The sequence below is a fragment of the Hypanus sabinus genome, chromosome 14, assembly GCF_030144855.1.
Source record: "Hypanus sabinus isolate sHypSab1 chromosome 14, sHypSab1.hap1, whole genome shotgun sequence".
Taxonomy (NCBI): domain Eukaryota; kingdom Metazoa; phylum Chordata; class Chondrichthyes; order Myliobatiformes; family Dasyatidae; genus Hypanus; species Hypanus sabinus.
In genome coordinates, this window is record NC_082719.1 from 72,178,524 (window position 1) to 72,201,676 (window position 23,153).

General features: G+C 40.1%; 1 protein-coding gene across 1 annotated transcript in view; it reads right to left on the reverse strand.

Moving 5' to 3' along the window:
* itga1 (integrin, alpha 1) overlaps window positions 1-19,001 on the reverse strand; it is a 196,077-nt gene extending 177,076 nt beyond the window's left edge. Inside the window, exon 1 of the mRNA XM_059989435.1 lies at window positions 18,464-19,001. Coding sequence (XP_059845418.1) covers window positions 18,464-18,803 — 340 coding nt within the window. The 5' untranslated portion in view covers window positions 18,804-19,001. The remainder of the gene's footprint in view (window positions 1-18,463) is intronic.
* Window positions 19,002-23,153: the final 4,152 nt, after the last annotated feature.

The window sequence follows — 23,153 nt, forward strand, 5'->3', positions numbered from 1 at the left end:
CAGTTGGAAAGAAGTTGTTCCCATATTTGGCTGTACGAATCTTCAAGCTCCTCAACCTTCTCCCGGAGGAAAGCAGGACAAAAAGTGTGTTGGCTGGGTGGGTCGTGTCATTGATATATCCTGGCAGCACTGCTCCGACAGCGTGCGGTGTAAAGTGAGTCCAAGGATGGAAGATTGGTTTGTGTGATGTGCTGGGCTGTGTTCATGATCTTCTGCAGCCTCTTCTGGTCTTGGACAGGACAACTTCCATACCAGGTTGTGATGCACCCTAGAAGAATGCTTTCTACAGTGCATCTATAAAAATTAGTGAGGGTTTTAGGGGACAGGCCAAATTTCTTCAGCTTTCTCAGGAAGTAAAGGCACTGGTGGGCCTTCTTGGCAGTGGACTCTGCTTGGTTTGACTAAGTCAGGTCATTTGTGATATTCACCCCGAGGAACTTAAAGCATTTGACCTGTTCCACCTGCGCACCACCGATGTAGATGGGGTCGTGCGGTCTGCTACTCCTTCTGAAGTCAACAATCAATTCCTTTGTCTTGCTGATGTTGAGGGATAGGTTATTGTCTTCGCACCATGTCACCAGGTTCTTAATTTCTTCTCTGTACTCAGACTCATCATTACCCAAGATATGGCCTACAATTGTGGTGTCATCAGCAAACTTATATATTGAGTTCGATGGAAGCTTGGCTACACAATCATGGGTATTTATATTTTTGATGTTGTCTACAAGGTACAAGGTTGGTGGGATTCTGCTGTGTACATACATCTACTGTTGCTTCTGGACACATCTTCAGTGATGTTCCTGGAATCATTGGGCATTTCGGGTCTTTCAACATCATACACCCTCCTCCAGGTGACCCAGCCGGGGCTGATCAGACCCCAGCTTGTGTCCAGATGGCTAGCTACACATGACTCCATGGCTCCCATCTTTGGAGTCACAATCATCTTGAGGCTCTCTCTGCCGCATCGGCGGTATTGTGGATGGCTCTCCTCTTCCTCTCTCCCTCGATGCTCAAATTGCTGAAGGCTCTGGCTAAAGAACAGGCTGCGTATCCCCTACATCCAACCTCCACCGGGAGACACCTCGCTCTCCATCCAGCCTGCTGACAGTTGCTGACCACTCCTGTGTACTTGGAGAGCTTCCTTTCAAGCCTCTTCCAAGTGATCTTCCCTTGGGACTGTCAGCTCCAGCAGCAGCACCTGCTTGGTAGACTCAGACACAAGGACAATGTCTGGTGGCTGTGATATGGTTGGGGGACTTCAGCTGCCGTTCAAGGTCCACCAACAGCTGCCAGTCCCTTGCAGAGGTCAGGATACCTGTGGATGGTCTTTTGGTGGGTATTAGCTGCTCCCCAGCTCTGACAAAGGCAATGGCCTGCTTGGAGGGTCGTGACCACTTCGCCCTCATAACTCCTGCACTGGTGGCTTCAGCGATGGTCTTCAGGACCTGATCATGCCTCCATCGGTACCGTCCCTCACCAAGTGCCCTTGCGCAGCTGCTGAGGATGTGCTCCAGGGTTCCTCGCTTGGAGCGCAGTGGGTACGCAGACGACTCTGCCTTGCCCGATGTGTGCAGGTTTGATGGGCTTGGAAGCACATCGTACACTGCTTGGATGAACAATTGGGTGCGATGTGGCTCGGCTTTCCAAAGCTCAGTCCAGGTCACTTTCCTCTCAACCGCATTCTCCCATCTTGCCAAGCTCCCTGTTGCTTCATTCCCACCACCTTGCAGCTTCTCGTCTCCTCCACTGCTGCTCTCACCTCCTCCTGAACTAGGAGGAGCCTTTCCTTCCCTCTGATGGTGTCCATTTGGGGAGTTGGAAAGGATCCTAGCCCAGCTCAGCCTCGTGTGACCACTCCCACCAGCCTCCTGTGACGCAGCCTTGCCTCTGCTTCCTGAACAGCCTCCTCGCCCTTAAATTCCTGCCAGTCCTCACTTGGCTCCCTGCCCCAGCCATTTTCAGATCACTCGAGTACCTGAGATGTACCTATTTATATTTTTGATGTTGTGTACAAGGTACAAAGTTGGTGGGATTCTAATGTTTGTATTGTTTGTTTAGAATTGCCACTACCATATTGGTTTTGTATGCTTTGTTTTATTTATTTTCATACTGCATATGTTACAAGGAGCCAGCTGTTGGTGTAGTGGCATCAACGCCGGACTTCGGAATGAAGGCTCCCGAGTTCGAATCCAGCCAGCTCCCTTGCACGCTTTCCATCCGTACTGGGTTGAACGTCGACCTAGCAACTCGGCCTCGTTAAAACAAGAAAGCCTGCTAAAAAAAAATACCATCATGACGGCACTGGATGACTCCACTCGGAGTTAAGGCCTTTCTTCTTCATGTTACAAGGGTCTGGTCTGAAATTAATCTGTGGTTGTAACAGCAGAAACTGTTTTTTTTTAAATTCATTTTGTTGTTTTTATTTTGATACCCTCTTTCTGCATTAAAACATCTAATACAGAAAAAGGAATTAAAGAAAACCTACAGCACAATACAGGTCCTTCGGCCCACAAAGTTGTGCCAAATATGTCCCTACCTTAGAAATTACTAGGCTTTTTGGATTCCTGTATAGATAACCAGGACTGTCCTTCATGGTTGGACTTGGAGGAGAACTCGGTAAAGGGGTTCTCTTTGGCTTCTTTACTGGGGGTTCCTCTTCCCTTTTTGTTTTCTGGGATTGGTAGACAAGATCTTGGTCCCATTGTTAGACATACATAAAAAATTTGGTTTCAGTTTCCCAGATTTTTTGACTTAAATAATTTTGTTCTTTCTAATAATATCCATCTTAACTATTTTATAAACCATCAATTTTAGATAAGGCCTTTTAAACATGGAAAACAAAGGGAATAAAAACTTTTTTAGATTTGTTTTTAGAGGATTGGTTAATGTCTTTTTCACAGCTAGTGGACAAATATGATTTATCTAATGCACAATTTACAAGTCAGGAATTTTTTACGCCATTTGTTACCGAATTATTCATTTGCTCATTTAACACATATGATAGATGTTACCTTTCAGCTTAATCCATTTCAAAAAGGGTTGATAGCCATTATATATATATAAACGGCTATTGAATTTATGAATGATGTCTAATGATAAGGTTAAATGTGCTTGGGAATTGGAACTTCAAGAGTCACTTTCGGATAATCAACGGAATAAAATTTGTCATTTAGTTAACAATTTATCTACCTGCGCCTGTCACTCCTTGATTCAGTTCAAGGTAGTGCACAGGACGCATATGTCAAAAGATAAACTAGCGTATATGTTTTCTAATATAAATCCCACCTGTGATAGATGCAACACTGAGGTGGCTACCTTAACTCATATGTTTTGGGCTTGCATAGAGTTAAATAGTTTTTGGAGAGATGTTTTTAGAATGTTATCAAAAGTCATAGGTTTGGACCTACAATCTAATCAATTTATGGCAATCTTTGGGATTATTCCAACAGAAGCAGGAAATGTTCCTGCTTCTGCTCAATGCATGATAGCTTCCTCAACTCTATTGACTGGGAGAGCTATTCTATTGTATTGGATGGATCCCAATCCACCTACTGTGTTTTTTCTGGCTCTCCTCCATTATGTCATGTTTAAGTTTGGAGAAAATTAGAAAACGGACGTTTGATACATCTTTTAAATTTGAGCAAACTTGGCGAGTTTTTATTCAATATTTTCATTTGATCTAATTCTTTTTACTGTTTCAGTTAATTATTTTTTCTTCTCCGTGAAATTTTAGATTTAAACTGAAGAGTTATTTTCATTTTCTTTTAACTGTATCCTCAAAATGGACTGCCCAGTCCCCTTTCTTTTTTGTTTTAGGTTAGTTTAGTGTTTTTTTTCCTCAATAACAGAAATGTTGAGTCTTTTTTTCTATGAACTGTTAAGAGGAGATGTGGTTCTTTTTTTTCTTTATATTAGCTTAATACTATATATGATTTTGACAACGTATATTCCTTTCTTTGTTTGTACCATTATTGAAATATGTATTTGAGGTGAACTTTCCTCTGATTTGTATTTATTCTTTTAAATCAATAAAAAAAGATTGAAAAGGAGAAATTACTAAGCTTACCTATAGCCATCTATTTTACTAAGCTCCATGCACCTATCTAAAAGCCTCTTAATAGACCGTCTTGTATCTGCCTCCACCACCGTTGCTGGCAGCCCATTCCACACACTCACCACTGACATCTCCTCTGTACCTACTCCCCAGCACCTTAAATCTGTGTCCTCTTGTGACAACCACTTCAGCCCTGGGAAAAAACCTCTGACTATCCACATGATCAATGCCTCTCATCATCTTGTACATGTCTATCAGGTCACCTCTCATCCTTCTCCGCTCCAAGGCGAAAAGGCCGAGTTCACTCAACCTATTCTCATAAGACATGCTCCCAAACCAGGGAACATCCTTGTAAATCTCCTCTGTGCCCTTTGATATTCAACTAAACTATTGAAATAATCTCCATTGTCATTTGTTGTGCACCCAAGGAAGTAACTAGGAGAGGGAGTTAAAGGTAGTTACAGGTAGAGACAATAACCACCTCTTAAACTTTGAAAGTCTGGTTGTTTCACTTCACAAATCAACTGTTAGTCTTGAGACACCTGTCTAATCATTTGATCTTCAAAATTAGAGAGGCTCCACATAACCTGAGGCCAATACTTTCCTATCATTAAATAGTCTCTGAATGAAGCAGAATGATATTTCTACATCACCTAAAGTCTTCCACTAAGTGATAATAATGTCAACAAAAAATGTTTCACCGAATTGACAACCTGATAGTTAAACGTACTTTACGTATATGGTTTCAATTTCAGAAATATTTCGGGTTGACTCAATTCGTTTTAAATACTCCTACTGTATCTAATTGCTTTTTCCACCCTTCAATTATAGATCAAGCTTATTCGGCTTGGAAAACTAAGGGATAACTAAGATTTTCTGATTTATTTTTGGACTATTGTTTTATGTCTTTTGAGCAATTATCTAATAAATATAATTTGCCTAGATTTCATTTTTTTTTAGATATTTACAGATTAGGCATTTTTTAAGTACAGTACTTCCTACATTTCCAAATTTTGTGTCTTCAGATATTTTGGAGAGTTTGTTTGAATTAAACCCTTTTCAAAAAGGGCTTATATCAAAACTTCATAATATAATTATGAAGATATGTTCAGAGCCCCTTTATAAGATAAAAAATGATTGGGAAAGAGAGCTTAATCTTATTATTCCTATTGAGAATTGGGATAGAATTCTTCAATTAGTTAATACATCTTCTATATGTGCCAAACATTCATTAATACAATTTAAGGTTGTACATCGGGCCCATATGTCCAAGGATAAATTAGCTCACTTTTATTCTTATATAAATCCTATTTGTGATAGATGTCAATTTGAAACTGCGTCTTTAACTCATATGTTTTGGTCTTGCCCGCTTTTGAAAAAAATATTGGAAAGATATTTTTGATATTATCTCTGCGGTATTAAACATCGATTTACAACCCCATCCATCCTATTACCGCAATTTTTGGTTTACCAATGATGGACTCACTGCATTTATCTTCTTCCGCCTGTCGAATGATTGCATTTCTCACTCTGATGGCTAGAAGATCTATTTTGCTGAATTGGAAGGAAATTAATCCTCCCACTGTATTTCATTGGTTTTCTCAAACTATGTTATGTTTAAATTTAGAAAAAATTAGAAGTGGTGTATTTGATACTTCTATTAAATTTGAAAAGATATGGAGACCATTTATTCAATACTTTCATATGATGTAATATGACCCTGTTCCAGGCTTATTTGATTTTCCAGCTTTAATCTTATTTATGTTGAGAGGATCGGAGTTGATGACACTGATGATTATGTACTCTTGTGAGATATTATAGACAGCCCTTTTTTTTCCTTTTCTAGTTTTTCTTTCTTTTTTTTTTGCTTTTTTTCTTCTTTATTAGCTATTAGATTAGTAGGTTAGTTATTTTTGCATAATATATATATTTTTCTTTTTTCTGTGTTTTTTTTTCTGTATTATATATTATGTTATACCTAGATTTACCTTGTTCATACATATACTGTATGGTTTATGTTTTGGGAAAACTCATTTATATTGTAATTATTGCTTATGTATTCTTTCATGTGTAATGGGAATTTGTATGTTTATAATCCCTTTATTAATATATCAATTGTATTTTGTATTTATTACTAATGATAATAAAAAGATTGAAAAAGAAAAAATGGTTCACCATGAAATCTAATCAATTAGCACCACATATCCACAAGTTATCCATAGTTGTTGGCAATAAGTTGTGCTCAAATAGCCTGCTTCTCCGAAGGGTTACCATGTAGATGCCAAGTAGATACTGGCAGGTGTTGCAATTGTCCAATAATGCTTTCAATTAAATAAGTTAAAGTAATTGGGATTAAATGACATAATTCGTACAGTCAGTCCTGTCTCAAGAGCTTTACTATTGAGGGAAACAATTGCAGAACATGCTCACTATGCTACTGTTGCTAACCATGCAGGTGCCAGTGCAGCACCATTCCAGTAGAATTGTGTCCCTTGTTTTTATCATAACTGTACAGGAGGCCAAGGACTGACATGTCAGAATGAGAATGGGCAGTGGAATTAAATGGTTGGCCACTGGGCAATCCTGCTTGTTGTGGATGCAAAATTATAAGGTCAGCTTTTTTTCATTCATTATGATTCTGGTGTTCGTGAACTTGCAACAATACTACCCCATCAAACTTCAGAAGTAACTTAACTACCTCAAAAAACATAAAAGGTGCATGTGAAATCAAGTTGTTTTCTTACTCTTTAAATTTCAACTAAATTATATTTAGTTAATTACAGAAAAAAAACGGTATATGATCATCAGAGTCAAATGTTTGCATAACTCTGACCGAGACAGACAATGTAAACTTAAGGTTGGAACAAGCTGTACAGTATAATTTAGGGCCATGCTGCATTTATGATAACACTACTCCATTTTCTTATTAGTGATCCCTAGTTTGGGAATTTCTGTCATTGTTAGAAATGTCAATGCATTTTTGGCCAGAAACTCAGCTATTTTCTAATGACATCCACTTCATATTATCAGCACTCCATATGGTAAATGAGGGGTTATTGATGGCTGCCTATATATCAAAATAGAAATTGCAATGGAAAGCATTGGTTTTCTGTGAAGTCCAAGGATTCTTATATCTCTCTTAAGGATCTTACATTAAAGTTTACCACCAGACCAATTTCCGTGTTGTTACTATTTAATTGAAGCTTGTGATGCATTTCTCCGCCAGCACTTCAACCTCGTTTTGACATGGGACAATCATTTATTCCACATAAAGTGGAAGTGTAACTGGTGTACATAGACATTGAAACAGACCACACACGAAGATATAACATTATTCAGTTATCTCTACCTCTTTATCTATTGCAAAATTCAGGAGAGTCTATTGGAAATCCGAAAAGTCTTCAGCTCAAGACAGCATCTGTTGTGTATTTAATATTTTGGTAATATTATAAAATATATTGCTTGATTAAGCATAGTTTTCTGTTTAAATAATTAATTATGGTTTATATGTATGTAAATAGAATATGTCAACATACCACTTAAAGTAAAAAGGAAACTAAAAAGTTATTCCTGACTCCATGTTCTTATTATGATTAGATTAATGGTTTAGCATCTACTACAGTTTTTAAATGATTCTAATATTTTTGAGCCTTTGCCCATCTTCAAATCCATGTGTTGGCAATCCATCATATAAAATGCAGACATCTTCCTAATTTTCCCTTTTGACTGTTCAATTCTATTTTCCATTGATTTACCCTTAGTCTGAAATGGTACCTCCGAATTAACATTACTTTAGAGTTTGGGAATCCAGGGCGGGGGAGTGGAGGATTAGATTTTCACAGAGAGCAGATGATTCTGCAACATTTTGCCAAAGAAAGTGGATGGACGCAGATACAATCCCTATGTTTGAAAGGCAAGACAAGACAGGAACTTGAATAGACAAAGCGTAGAATGCTGAGTACAGAATGTGGACAAATGGAATGATTGTGGATGGGCAGAACTGTCAGCATGCATGTGGCAGGCTGAATGCCCATTTTTGAACTGTATGATTCGATGACTCTCTTACCTTGTTTCAAATAAATGTTATAACTTTATTCTTTCAGTGTAGATCAGTCTAGTGGAAGTGCACATTTGAAACTTGAATACAACACACACAAAATGCTGGTGGAACACAGCAGGCCCTGCAGCATCTATAGGAAGAAGTACAGTCGATGTTTTGGGCCAAGACCCTTCGTCAGGACTCGGCCTGAAACGTCAACAGTGCTTCTTCCTATAGATGCTACCTGGCCTGCTGCGTTCCACCAGCATTTTGTGTGTGTTGCTTGAATTTCCAGCATCTGCAGATTTCTTCGTGTTTGGAACTTGAATATGTTGGGCAGTGGCTCTACAGGAGCCATTTAAGAGTAAACCCCCTTAAGAAATCTGAAATAAAAGTGATTCAAACATATTGTTGCAAATGACTACTTTGCCCATTTTTTCTTTATCTTTTTCATGTTTATTATTTTAAGACACTGTCATTTAGTTATTATGGAATGTCACAGAATGGTAACAGGTCATGCCAGACATCATGTGAAACTGTTTAAACCTTCCTGTGAAGTAAAAGTAAAATATATGACATAGACCACCCTGCAGTGCTTTACTCCACAGAACTATTTAGGTGAACCTCTCTCTTCCGCTCACTCCATAAATGATCTTGGTACTTCTTCCTTTTCAATGACGTATTTTGCTCCTTTTGAAAATAAATTAAAACCATTGCTTTAATGAGGAGCTTTGACACAGAAATGTATTTAGTACACTTACTTAGTCAAAAATGTTTCTGCTTGCTTTCTAATTATTTGTATTGTTTTTAGTTTTTGCTCTGTTATTGCTGGCTTGTTAAGCAGTAAAATACTCTTGATTAGAATAATGTTCATATTCCTAAATTTTCTTAATTTCTTTTTGTCCATCAGATTTTTTAAACAGAGAATGAACTAGCCCAGGAAAACAAGCTCACTATTTTTGCTCCTTTTTTTGTACTGCTCAATTTAATACACATATTTCTTACTGTAAATTATAGTATTTTTATATTGCGCTGTACTGCTGCTGCAAAAATGCCAATTTCATGACACGTCAGTGATATTAAACCCAATTCTGATTCAGGTCCTAACTAAAGAATATAAGACCTAACTGTCTTCTCAAAGCAAATCTCTCATCTCTGGTGGAATGGAAGCCAATTTACATTGGGCCTTACTTAAGGGTAAGTGCAAAAAACTATTACTTGGAACTCGAAACTTGCATAATTTTGGCACTGTCTTATTGCTATTGCTTTCACTGAATAAGTTTCTCACATTTCACTGAATCTTTGGCTCCATGTTTCCTACATACTGTATCTGACTCTAAACTGATGGTGGACAAACTCTCAGCTCTCTCACGAGGGGGTTCATCAATGCTTTTTGTTAGAGTAATACCCGAGCATTCCCGATGGCATTAGAAGAAAGAATCCGGCTTGAAGAAATCAAAAGAGCTCTGCAGTTGAATCAAAAGTGAAATAAAGCATAAAATAGCAGGGCTTTGGACCGAAACGAACACAGAGCTGCCAAATCTTGCACCTTTTCCCATGAAAGAAAGATCTTTTAGCTGGACAAGCAGCACAGACACATGTAAATAAAAACAGGAAATGATGGAAATACCCAGTAAATTAAGCAGGAGCTGAGGAAAGAGAAATGCAGCTAAATGCCTCAGGTCAATGACCTTTCATTAAAGCTGGGAAGAGTTATCAATCAAAATGTTTTGAAACACAAAGAAGGCCGAGGAGTGCATAGAACAAAGGAGTGCCTGTGATGGGGTGAAAACCAAGAGTGATGGATTGATACGAGATGTGGTGCTAAATATGAGAGGGCGGTGAAGGATTGTTAATTAGAGCTTATCTTTCTGCATGGTGTAAAGACAATGAATTTAAAAATGCTAGAAGGATACCATACACAGCACTGCAGTTGTTGGAAATCTGAAATAAAACAGAGGTAGCTGGAAATTCTCATCAGGGCACACTGTATCTGTGGCGAGAGAGAGGAAGCTAATGCTTTGAGTGGCCAGGATAGCCAATTTTGATAAAACTGTTAGGTTGTCTCTATAAAACTGTTGAATTCAAGTTTATGTCAAGTGTTGTAATATGCCTAGTTAGAGATCAAACGCTGCTCCTCAAGTCTACTTTGTACTTCAATGAAACATTTTAAGAAGCCAAAACCTGAAAGGATGGAGTATAAGATAAAGTATTAAAGTGGGAGTCATCTATAAGCCCAGGATTACTTTTATGGACTTCTTGGAGGAGCTTTGCAAAGCATACACCCTATATGCATTTGGTTTCTTTGGTATAAAGGGAACCACATTGTGAGCATTAAATGGAGAACACTAAACCATCCTCCTGGAAGTCTCATATGGGCACTTCAATAGTGGGAAGGGATAGATAAAACAACAAAAGTAGCATCTCTTGTGGTTTATAGAAAGGTGCTATGTGAACAGGGTGGATGACTGGTGGAGATGGAAGACCAAACAGGTTGTCAGAGAAGAGGTCACTTCTTTAGAGGAAAGAACAGCAAGGGAGAACGTATTTGATAGTGGCATCAAGTTGAAAGTGAATGAAATTATCAAGGATAACTTATTGAATTTGAAGATGGATGAGGTAGATCTTGAGGGCATCCTCCATTCTTCTTTGGTCCGTAATAAAATAGCTGAGAGCAAAAATACAGGAAATGGAAAAGAGATGCCTGAGAACATTGCCAATCATAATTGAGGGTCAGTAAAGGGGAGGGGGCTGGGGAATGGGAGGGGGTAGTTGTGGTTACATAGTTAAGCGAATAAAAAGACAACTCTAGGACAATTGGGCCAGGAAAACTATGGGGTAGAACAGAGTTCTCCCTGGAAGCAGGTTACTGACTCATCTTCCTGGAAATGAAAAGGAATAGTCATAAGTGCTTTTTGAGGCATAGTGACCACATGACTACTAGGTCATGTCAACATAATGTAATTCATTTTTTTGGTCCTCTAAAATTTTTCAACAAGGGGAGGAATTAGCAGACTTTGATGACTCTGGCTAACAAAGTTTATTCTCCTTTTCTGGGAATTGCTAGATTTTGTAATCTCACCTCATTCTACAGTATCTAAAACCCTTTTGGTACATTGATTCTTGTGGCATTCTTCCAAGTAGTTCCCTTGGATGATAGGGTCACAAAACATAAGTAGTTCAGAGGTTAGTGGATACGCTGTGCAATTCATTGCACACTGAAGGTTCTACAATCCTTTCTAAACAAGTTTTAAGTATATTGAAAACTGCAATTTCATATCAAAAATATTTTCCCTACTGCTGTCTGTTTTGGATAATTATACTCTCCTAAGTTATCAGTATTGTGGCAGATTTTATCAATTTCCTTTTAAATTTTAAATAGGCTGTGCAATCAGAGTTATTTGTCTCATTCTTTGTTATCCTTTCACTCAAATCATTTGGATCATGATCAAAAACCTAACTGTTGGAGGAATTTACTTTAGTCCAGCTGAAGAATTCTTGATCCCAGCCACTTACAGCTCATTTCACTCCATAGACACTGCCTGACCTACATAGTTTCTCCAGCAATTTGTTTTTTTTTGCTGTAGATTTCAACATCTGCAGTCTGTCTCTTCACTAAGATTCATTTTCAATTACATCTATTTAAGATTACAGTGGTATTTTATTTATTAAATACTTCTCTGTAGTCATTGGAAGGGATATAAAAGTTTTATTTAGGGTGTTCCTATTTTATAAAGTACCTCAGATTTTGTTCAATATCGATCTTTATCAATGCCAACTCATACATGTTGTCCATGACAAGTGTGTTTGAAATGATGACAGTGCATTCACTGAACTTGTTTTGGAACAAGCAATATCCATGAAAAGTTTGAGTAAACGTAAAATTTATTTCTTAATTGTTTGTCTATGATATCTTAATCCTTTTGACTAGTTCCCTTGCAGTCTTTTTCATGTAAAAGCTAATTAGTAGTTAGCTTTTCTCAGTTACTTTTTCTCTGTTGCATCTTTCCTTTCCAGGACTTCAGCGGTGTACTCCTTTCTTAAAGAACAGGGTTTCGCTTCCTTCACTATTGATTCTGCCTTCACCGGCATCTCCTCCATTTCCTGGGCATCCACGCTCATCTGATCTATCCAATAATAGTTGCTCTTGTCCTTACCTAGCACCCGGTGAGACTCTGCATCCAACACATCGTTCTAAGCAAATTCCGGCACCTCCAAAGGGATCCTACCACCATACACATCTTTTCCTTCCCCCACTCTCTGCTTTCTGCAGGGATCACTCCCTCCATAATTCCCTTGTCCATTCACCCCTTCTCACTAATCTCCCTCCTGGCACTTATCCCTGCAAAATAGATTAAAAATAGTGCAAAACAGAGATAATATAAAAAAAAACATGAGGTAGTGATCATGGGTTCAATGTTCATTTAGGAATCTGATAGCAGAGGGGAAGGAGCTGTTCCAGAATCACTGAGTGTCTGCCTTCTGGCTTCTGTACCTCCTTCCTGACCTTCCAGCTAACCTTCTTCTGCTCTCCCAACTTCTTGTTCTGGCATCTTTCCCCTTCCTTTGCAATCACAAAGAATGGTCTCAGCCTGAAAAGTCAACTGCATTCATTTCCATGGATATTGCCTGACCTACTGAGTTCCTCCAGCATTTTATGTGTGTTAATAACATGGTGTGATAAACAATTTAGAATGGTAATCCTAGGGCGCCCCTACACAGCCAAAATGAATACTTGAATCAAAATATCTGTGGAATGATTTGGTTTTTCTGAGCTGTCTGGATTAGGTTTTGTAGAGCTACTTGATTTCACTTTGTTTCTTACTTATCATTCCTAAATACTTAATATCTTTCAATATTTACTTGTCATCCCATTGTTTTTGTAGCTATATTTTAATCATTACCACCATATTCAAATTCTCACAGCAAAATATTTTTTACAGTTTTTGAATACCATGTATAGTATTGTGTGTAGTTTAAATATTTCTAATGTTAGCTCCCCCACTTCCTTTATAGCAATTATTTATGCTTTTGCTATCTGATTTATAACATCTTCTGTCACTTTAATTTTCCATATTCTGTCTTTTATTTATTCTTTGGTTAGATATTTCAAAGCATTCTTTCATCTACATCAGTATAAAGTTTTCATTTTATCTTGGTTTTGGTGCAATTCATTCTAATGCCACAATGGTAAAGTCCAATGAAATTAAATATTTCCATCTCATAGTCAGGCTTCATCCAATGAGTGACTCTCCTAATCTGTTTGTCCCATGCTAATTTGTAGAAAGCCTGCATAATGTTTGGGTTATTAATTGTGAAATTCTGCTTTTCAATATAGCCATTAGTATTTCATATTTCCTCAACAAAAATGCTTCTTTGAATTTTCCTTCACAGTTAGTTCTTGCATGGATTACAACTAATTGATCTTGCACTGAGTTCCCAGATCCTTTATCAATTATTACAATATTTCTCTTGCTCTAGTAAAAGAGAGGAAACATACAATTGGGAATTATTTTTATTTTAAAGACTACCTCATGTATCTTCTGCATTATATTATTTTCTATAATTACAATATTTCCATTTTGAGAATACTGCCAAACACCATGGTGCTTTGGTTAACCGTCTGGCTGTTCTTCACATAGCTTTTCCATTATCCTTACAGCTACTGAGCACTTTGTATCTCTTGGACAGCAGCAATGTCTGCTAGATCATGTTGACTCCCTCTATGGACATTGAACTTAGCTAGCTATTAGTTTTCTTTTCCTCTACCTGTGGCCGGGTGGCAGAACTCTTGGAATTCCTTCCATTTCCTTCTGCTGGGTGGTCTCCAGCTTATTCTAATGGATTCCAACCTCATGATTTTGAACTAGAGCAAAGAAACACAGATGGATACTGCCAAAATGCCTGTAAAGAAGAGTTTTAAAATCTATAAGCTCTCATATACAACACGCTCATATAATTATCTGCTCTGCAACGCAGAGTGCAAGATTAGGATTTTATATCAACTCCTTGCTATTGTTGGTCAAGAATGCAATGTTCTTACTTTCCTAACCTCAGCTAATCTCCTTGAAACCTCTTGGGTATTTTGCCCTATTTTGATCTGTTTCATTGTGACATTTTTTTAATGTCTTGTACTGTACTGCTGCAGCAAAACAACAAATTCCATGGCATAAATCAATGAGAATAAAACTGACTCAGATTCTGACGTACTTTGCAGTGTGGATAAATGTGCTGGGAATAGCAGAATATTTCGGTAATATCAATGAATTATATTTCTAATGAACACATGGGTGGTGACTAACTATAACTAGGTCCCACAATAAATTTTCCCAACACTTTCATCTATCAGTAAAATTAGTCTCTTTCTGTTCATGTTATCATTCTTGTAAGTCCAGCAATAAGCTGTGGATAATACAAGAATATTAGAAAGAGAAGCAGGAATGGACCAATTGATGTATGAATCCTGCTCTGCCACAATGTAATACTGTTGATGATCTCACTTTGGCCTTACCGCTATCCTGTTTGTTCTCCACACCCCCATTCCCACTCTTGTTTGACTATATCTATTGTTCTCTGCCTTGAATGTATTCAGTGACACTCTCCCTACAGACCACATATTCATCATCAATGATAGTTCAACAGCTCCTGACAAATACCCTTCATAGGAGAGAATCTTTGTGGTTTGCTCCACAGGTGACTCCTATTTTGACTCTTTAATGGCAAAGCAATCTATCCAGCTTCAAGAAAGAGGCTGATCACCACCTTTTGCAGAGTAATGAGGGAGCAGTAATAACTAGGATCTGAGAAGTAAGTAAAAAAAAATCCTTCATAATTCATCCAATATAATATCTAAAATAAATGGAGGCATACAAGATGTTAAAAGGCATTTCTCAAATAGATAGCTGGAGATATTTTTCCCTAGGTACAACTTGTTAAAACAAGGGGTATAATTTTAAGGTGATTGGAGTAAAGTTTAGGAGGGATGTCAGAGGTATATTTTTACACAGAGTGGTGGGACATTAAAGAGACTGTTAGATAGGCATATGGATGATATAAAAAATGGAGGGCTATGTAGGAGGAAAAGGCTAGATTGATTTTAAGGGTTATAAGGTCAACACAGCATGGAAGACCGAAGGGTCTGTGCTGTACTGTAGTACTCTATGTTTTATGTTTTAAACAGCCTTTTTGTCAAAAATTGCTGGTCTTTTCCTTCCAAGTAGAGGGCAACAGCAATGAGTTGAGACACAATGAAACTTTCATACGACAAAACTAGTTATGCAGCTGTACTTCAAGCCATTTTGGAGGAGAGACTTCCTCAATGTGTTGCTGAGGTTCTGCAATGTAGGATCATACTGCTGCATTTTGGGATGTTTCAAGCCACTGTATCTGGGCATGAACTTGTGAAATCCACAGAGCACAATTCGGACAGGGTGGGGCAGTGGAGGACCAAAAATGTAGTGTTATTGGATAGACCATGATAGAGCAGTAGCAGTGTACATTACAGAAATGCATACTGTTGCTGCCTATTAAGTATTTCAGTGACTGATAATTTAATGACAGATGTTTATTTTTCAGACAGGCAAGGAGGGCGCTGTCATATCATTCTACAAGGGGTGATTGATAAGTTTGTGGCCTAAGATAGAAGGAAATGAGTTATACAGCTCTTGTCACATGCACATGCAGGTCAATTCTTTGTGATTATGCAGAAAGTTTGAAGTTTATAACTCATCAGTTAATAACTCAGCGGGGTGATTGATAAGTTCATGGGCTAAAGTAGAAGAAGATGAGCTATTAACCAAACTTTCTGCATAATCACTCAAAGAGTTGACCTACGTGTGCATGTAACTAGAGCTGTGCAACTCATCTCCTTCTACCTTAGGTCACAAACTTATCAATCACCCCTGCTGTGGACACTTTCTGGGGGTCCAAGATCCGGATGCTCCATGACAGCTGGACTAAGTGTGTAAATGTAGGAGGGGACTATATTGAAAAATAAATGTGTTAGGTTTTCTAAAATTGACTCCTTCTACCTTAGGCCACAAACTTATCAATCACCACTTGTATGTGAGAAGCACAAATATTGCAATTTCATATCAATTTCATAATAGCCCACTATAAAGTAAAACATGATGATGCAGTGCAGAGGTCTGTGTAAGATTATGGCTTTCAGGACTGTAGGGAAGGGGAGTGTGTAATATACTGGCTATTGAAAGCATTTGATGCCAGGACACTTAAGGAAATATTTACAAACAGCAGATTCCAGGAATCTAATACGAACTACTTAAAATGAATGGAAATATGTTCATGCCGTGAACATTGATGAAAGAAAATTTTCACGGAAATGGAAGGAAGATCTTACACAACTTGAAAATGCTCAGCACCTTAGACAGTCACTTGCTTAGTCACAGTTAGATTGTGCCTGCAGTGTGGACTACCTACAAGAATGTCCAGCCTCCAAAGCAAAATGAACTGAGGTGAGGAGGAATTTCTTCAGCCAAAGGATGGGGATTCTGCTGAGTTCATTGGCCCAGAGAGCTACGGGCGCCAAGTGATTGGGTGTATTTAAGGAGAAGATTGATATGTTCTTGATTTTTAAGGGTGTTAAGGGTTAAAGAAGGTGGTGGGAGAATGAGGTTGAGAAAAGAAAAATAAAATCAGCCATGATTGAATAGCAGAGCTGACCCAGTGAGACAAATGACCAAATTTTGCTCCTATATTTTATGGTCTACTGTTGTGCGGTCTAACCATTGCTCTGAGGTGGAAATTTTGTGTGGCCTGAAATCTGCACGGTGCTTTTCTACTGACATTATATAAAAAAAATTTCCAGCTGCACAGCAACGAAGGCAATGTGCATGGGAACCTTTCAGTCACTGTGTGGCTGCATGGCTGCACAGCTTAGAGGAACAGTAGTCATTTCTATCAGATGCTTCAAAACATGCTCGGCAACAGTTCAGGAAGTCAGTTTACTGCTCCTTGACAATGCACAGTAAATGCTCACCTTTCCTACAATGCCCCCATGAAAGGTGATAAATGTGAGTTATCAGAACAAGCCTGTCCATTGATAGCACACTGCATAGAAAAGATGACTGTGAAAAAGAGGACCACATTAGTTAAAAGTGCACATCGTTGAAAGCTTCCAATTGCCTCAGCTAAACCACAAAACTCAGTGCAAAGCAAACATTTCCCATTTAGTTTAGTACCACATAAAAGATTTACTGCCGTAGTACCAGGAGGAATGCTTATAATCTTCACCACAATCGTAACGTACCTAGAATGATTAAAATCTCAGATTTAAATGTAGAGTTCTGACGTGCTCTATACTTGAGTTGAGAGAAGAACGTAAGTGGTGATTTGGGGTTTTTACGTGGAAGTACACTTACAGTGATGCTCCCTTACTTTGTCCCACACTCTAGCCTGTAAACTGAGATAACACTTGGATTGTGTTCATTGCTGTCTGACTTCACAGACAAACACGGAAACAACCAATACCAATACTTATTAGGAGCGAGCGGTAGCCATGGAGCCCCTTGGGACAGCACAGCCCTTTAATATGATTATGTCTCCGAACCTGACTGTAATCGCAACTCCATATTCTCATTCACCAGCAACCTCTCACCCTTTCAAGACCTCTCAGGACCTAATATATTTCAATCAAACCACCACTTAGAGGATAATATCCCAAAATACTAAACTTTCAACACATGGAAATCATTAAAACAAAGCAGCCGTTTTCATTTATTTCTTCCTCTAATGAGGGGATGAACTCGTAAATCTATCTTCAATTCTTCTCAGAAATAGTAGCTTTGGATTAAATAGTACTGTAAGATATTTTAAAGGATTGTACAAAGAAAATAATTGACTTACCAAGATTTCCTCATTCAAATCCATTAGAAGCTATACTCCGGAAGATACCCGATACTCCATTTCAAAGTGTTGCAATAATAAATTTCAATCCATTATTAAAACTCCTTAAGTGGGCTCTAGACCAGTAAACCTTCAAGAAAAATAATTAGCTAGCTGGAAGCCTCACTACTGTACTGCTGAGCAACCGGGAATAGAGGGATGGAAGCTCGTAGCAGTACCTTGTTCGGACAATATGTTTCTAATAAACTTCGCACCGTGTTCCTTTCATTTGATCATCACATCCGTTTCCCTTTCAGTCTTGTGTCTTACATTGTATAAGGCAATGAAGTTATTAAAAATAAAGCAAACGTGGGAGAACGTTTATCAACTGGAAGATAAACAGTGTGCGATAGTGCCCGAAAATGATATGAAGAAATAAGTTTACAATTAAACCTCAATGACCGGCAGCACGGAGAAGTTCGGAGTAAACGTAGCTGTTAAATCCGAAACAAAAAATCTTTTCTTACCGACAAGCAGGATGAGAGCCGCGCACTGCAGCTTCCGCGCCATCTCTGATTGATTGCTATCACAAATACTTCGGAAGGATTCTGTCTTGCCCAGGGAGAAATAAAAAGAAACTGTCCGGTCTGTAGGAATCCAACGTGCTTCAGTGACAAGTTCTGTAAGTTCTGCGGCACTCGGAGTAGGAGCTATGAGGAAATCTTCAGGCATTTCCTGTTTGCCCGAGATGACAGAGGATAAAAATCCGACTCCCCATATTCTGCACTCAGATTGATGAGGACGCTTTTGGACGTACATGCATGGCTTGCGGCTGGCGGGAAGCGGCACATTAAACTTCGCCCACATGCTCGCATCAAGCGCTGGACTTGAACCAGAGGACGGGGCTTAGATCCTTTCTTGTAAATAACGGAGACGGGGGCTGTAAATCATGCGAAGATCACAAGGCTCAAGTTAAAATAGCAGCTCGCAATAAATACAACGGTTTGTAGAGAATCCAGATGCATGGACAGGGAGCACGAGAAAACACGCGTGGTCCCTGAAGCATCGCAAAGTTTGGCAATCGGCTTGCCCCATCCGAAGCCCGACCTAATATCACAGTCCAGGATTGCAGACTCACTTGTTACTAATAAATAATAAACAGCGCAGAGTTTAATAGGCAACCGATTTCTTAGATCTTATCTGGGCTTCAGCAAATGGAATTTTACTTTCCCTAGACTGGTTCCAGGGATGAAGAACCTTTTGAAGAGGTTCATGAGCTATTATAGAATTTACCCTTTTTAAAATTAAACGTGTTCCTTCGCCTCACAGGAATAGATACACCCAGCAAAACCAGTCATGCACCTTGGTCTGGTATGAAAGTAAAGACGGATTCTTTGACAATATAACCAATTATATATTGCTTTGTGTTTGCTAAACCTGCTCAGGTTGGAAGGAAACTACTGGAGCTGCACATGGCCTTTGGGCTTTGGGCAGTCGGCCCTGTAGCCGAAGACTTGCTCGCCCTCGGTTCTGTGGGCTTTATGATGACTTCAAAAATCCTGCGTGATATCCGCAAATTCTGTCGGAGGTGAAGGAAGTGGCCGATGGGGCAGTTGGTTAGTTAGTTTATTGCCTGTCCCTTCCACTTGAGTTCTTCTTTCTTCGGCTGCCCACTGATTTTTGATGATGATTGAGGCCTGGGCAAGGTTGTATGGAAGATCTGCAGTTGCCCATGCTGCAAGTCTCCCCTCTCCAATCCACCGATTATCATAACGGGGCATTGGGAACGGACCCCAATGCAAGACACAGACACTCAACTACCTAGAACAGGACTAGGCGTGAGAAGGAAACAAGGAAAGTGGGGAAGAAAGAACGCTGGACATGACACAGGCACCGGATGAGACAAGGATTCTGGGCCTGGGCTAGGACTTGACTAGGATAGGGAACCAGGACATGGAACTGGGAAATAGGAGCCTGGGCTTGGACTCCGAGCCAGAGACTGGACAGGGACCCAGAACCTGGGTCTTGACTCGAGCTCGGACTCCGTATCCAGGCTCGGACAAGACAAGGCTACAGGATGAGGAGAGGCAACAGGACTGGACGAGAGACTCCTGGACAGGACAAGGGAACCCCAGCACCAGGTTGGGCAAGGTACTCCAGGGCTGGGCGAGGAACATGGACAAGATGAGAACACAAAGCCGTGGCTTGGACAGGGCAAGGTTCTTGGACGTGGATGGGACTGGATGAGACCCCGAATCCTTCACTTGGTCGAGGAAGAGATAGGAATGCAGAGCCTGGGTTGAGGGAGAGACAGGAATGCAGAGCCTTGGTCAAGGAAGAGACAGGAATATGGAACACAGAGCTGGGACCCTTCCTTAGGTACGGGATGTAGGGCCAGAATGCTGAATACAATGAGACAGTTCCTAACACAAGGTAGCAGCAGTCGGCCAGACCTACACTGAGAGAGTTCAAAACAATGAAAGACAGTTCCTTAACTTGCTCCAGTGGTTGAACTTGACAGCAGTGAATGCAAGGCTCTAGGCAGGGCAAGGCTCCAGGAGGAACGTGAAGGGAAGGGATACAGACAGGGGGTTTGGACAGGAACAATCCAGCAGCCAGAGGCTGAATCCTGAAGCTACTTATGAAGCCAGCCCAAATGAAAATCAGCTGCCTCAACAGAAACTGGGGACCACAAGCAAACCTGGAATAAGGAACATGGACCAGACTGTGAACCGGAATGTGGATTTCACGGACCGGACCATGACACTGATGTTGTCCAAGGGAAGGGCATTAGGACCCATACAGCTTGGCACCGGTGTCGTCACAGAGCAATGTGTGGTTAAGTGCCTTGCTCAAGGACACACACACAGTCTCAGCTAAGGCTTGAACTAGCGATCTTTATATCACTAGACCAACACCTTAACCACTTGGCCATGCACCATACTTGATTTCGACTTACACCACAAAAGGGATTTGAAAAATTTGGTGCCTTTCTGGGCCAGGGTTTCCTAAGTGGCTATGAGGATGTTTCGTTAAATTTTTGGAATATGTTTTCAGGGATGTCCTTGAAGAGTCTTCTCTTTCCTCTGGGAATTCTCTTAATTTGACAGAGGTCAGAAGAAGGCATTTTCTCAGGTATTGGGTATCAGGTACGCAGATACACTGACTGCCCAATTCCCTGCCTTCTCCTAACAGTCACCCAGTTACCTGCCTCTTGAACTTAGGGGTGAGAGCTTCCTACCTCTCACTTCCTCAATATCCCGTATGAGTCTAAGGCAATCGAGCTGCAGCTCCAGTATCTTAACACTTCCTCTGAGGAGCTGCAACTCAGTACACCTGGTGCAGATGTGATTATCCAGGTCGCTGGCTGTCTCCCTGAATTCCCACACCTCACAAACACAATGAAGCATAGCTCCTGGAGTCATTCTCATTGTAGTAACAGTGCCGTAACAGATGAAGAATACATAGAACATAGAATAGTACAGCACATTACAGGCCCTTCGGCCCACAATGTTGTGCCGACCCTCAAACCCTGCCTCCCATATAACCCTCCACCTTAAATTCCTCCATATACCTGTCTAGTAGTCTCTTAAACTTCACTAGTGTATCTGCCTCCACCACTGACTCAGGCAGAGCATTCCATGCACCAACCACTCCTTCCTCTAATATCCCCCTTGAGCTTCCCTCCCCTTACCTTAAAGCCATGTCCTCTTGTACTGAGCAGTGGTACCCTGGGGAAGAGGCGCTGGCTGTCCACTCTGTCTATTCCTCTTAATATCTTGTACACCTCTATCATGTCCCCTCTCATCCTTCTTCTCTCCAAAGAGTAAAGCCCTAGCTCCCTGAATGAAGAATGAAGAATAAGGAAGAAAAAGAAACTTATTATATACTTACCTCACCCAAGCCTGATCTCACCTACGCCTGATGAACCAAGGCCGCTTCAACACTGGCACATACTCACAATGGCCTCTCGCTTGCCCCTGAATTATTCTTATTTGAGCCTTCAAATGAATCCCATTCAATGATTGGGCACAGTCTAACTCTGAAAACTGCCTGGAGGTGCTGTCTTTTTAATTCTTAAACAGAGCACCAAAGAGATATTGCTGCTTCTTCTCATGCTCCCATTCATTGATTTTCCATTGATATGAAGCATAGTACAGGTTCATTCCTCTTTGGCAAGCAACTTCCTCACTTTGGGATAAGTACTGTTACTCTCTATCCCATCTATGCTCCTTAACATTTTATAAAGTCTCCCCTTAGTTCCTGCACCCCACTGGAAACAGTCCCTCTGCATGTAGTGTCTCCTTATATCATACAGTCTCCAGCCAGATCAACATCCTTGTGAATCATTTCTGCACCCCTTATGGCTTAATCACATTCTTACTCCAGTGTAGCAACCAAAACTGCACACAATGCTCCAAGTGCAGTCCAGCCAGTGTTTTGTACAATGGTAACATTTTATTTAACAATTTTGAATCTTGAACAGACATTCCAACTCTTTAACTCAACACCACTATGATTAAGCCAAGCATGCCGTACAGCTTTTTCACTACCCTGTCTGGCTGTGTTCTCGCTTTCAGTAAACAATATACATTTACTCTGCTCTACAACACTATCCAGAACCCAGCAATGTATGCTGTGGTCTGCTTTCCACAAGTGCAACTGTTTGAAGTTATATCACATCCTCCATTCTTTTAACACGCACAAAATGCTGGGGGAATGTAGCAGACTGGGTTGCAACTATAGGGAGAAGCGCTGTCGCCGTTTCGGGCCGAGACCCTTCGTCAGGGCTAACTGAAAGGAAAGATACTAAGAGATTTGAAAGTAGTGGGATGGAGGGGAAAATGCGAAATGATAGGAGAAGACCGGAGGGGGTGGGGTGAAGCTGAGAGTCGGAAAGATGATTGGGAAAAGGGATACAGAGCTGGAGAAGGGAAAGGATCATGGGACGGAGGCCTAGGGAGAAAGAAAGGGGGAGGGGAGCACCAGAGGGAGATGGAGAACAGGCAGAGTGATGGGCAGAGAGAGAAAGAGAAAAAAGGGAGGGGGGAAAACCTAAATATATCAGGGATGGGGTAAGAAGGGGAGGAGGGATATATTTAGTTTTTTTTTTCACCTCTCTCTTCTTTCTTTCTCTCTCTGCCCATCACTCTGCCTGTTCTCCATCTCCCTCTAGTGCTCCCCTCCCCCTTTCTTTCTCTCTAGTCCTCCCGTCCC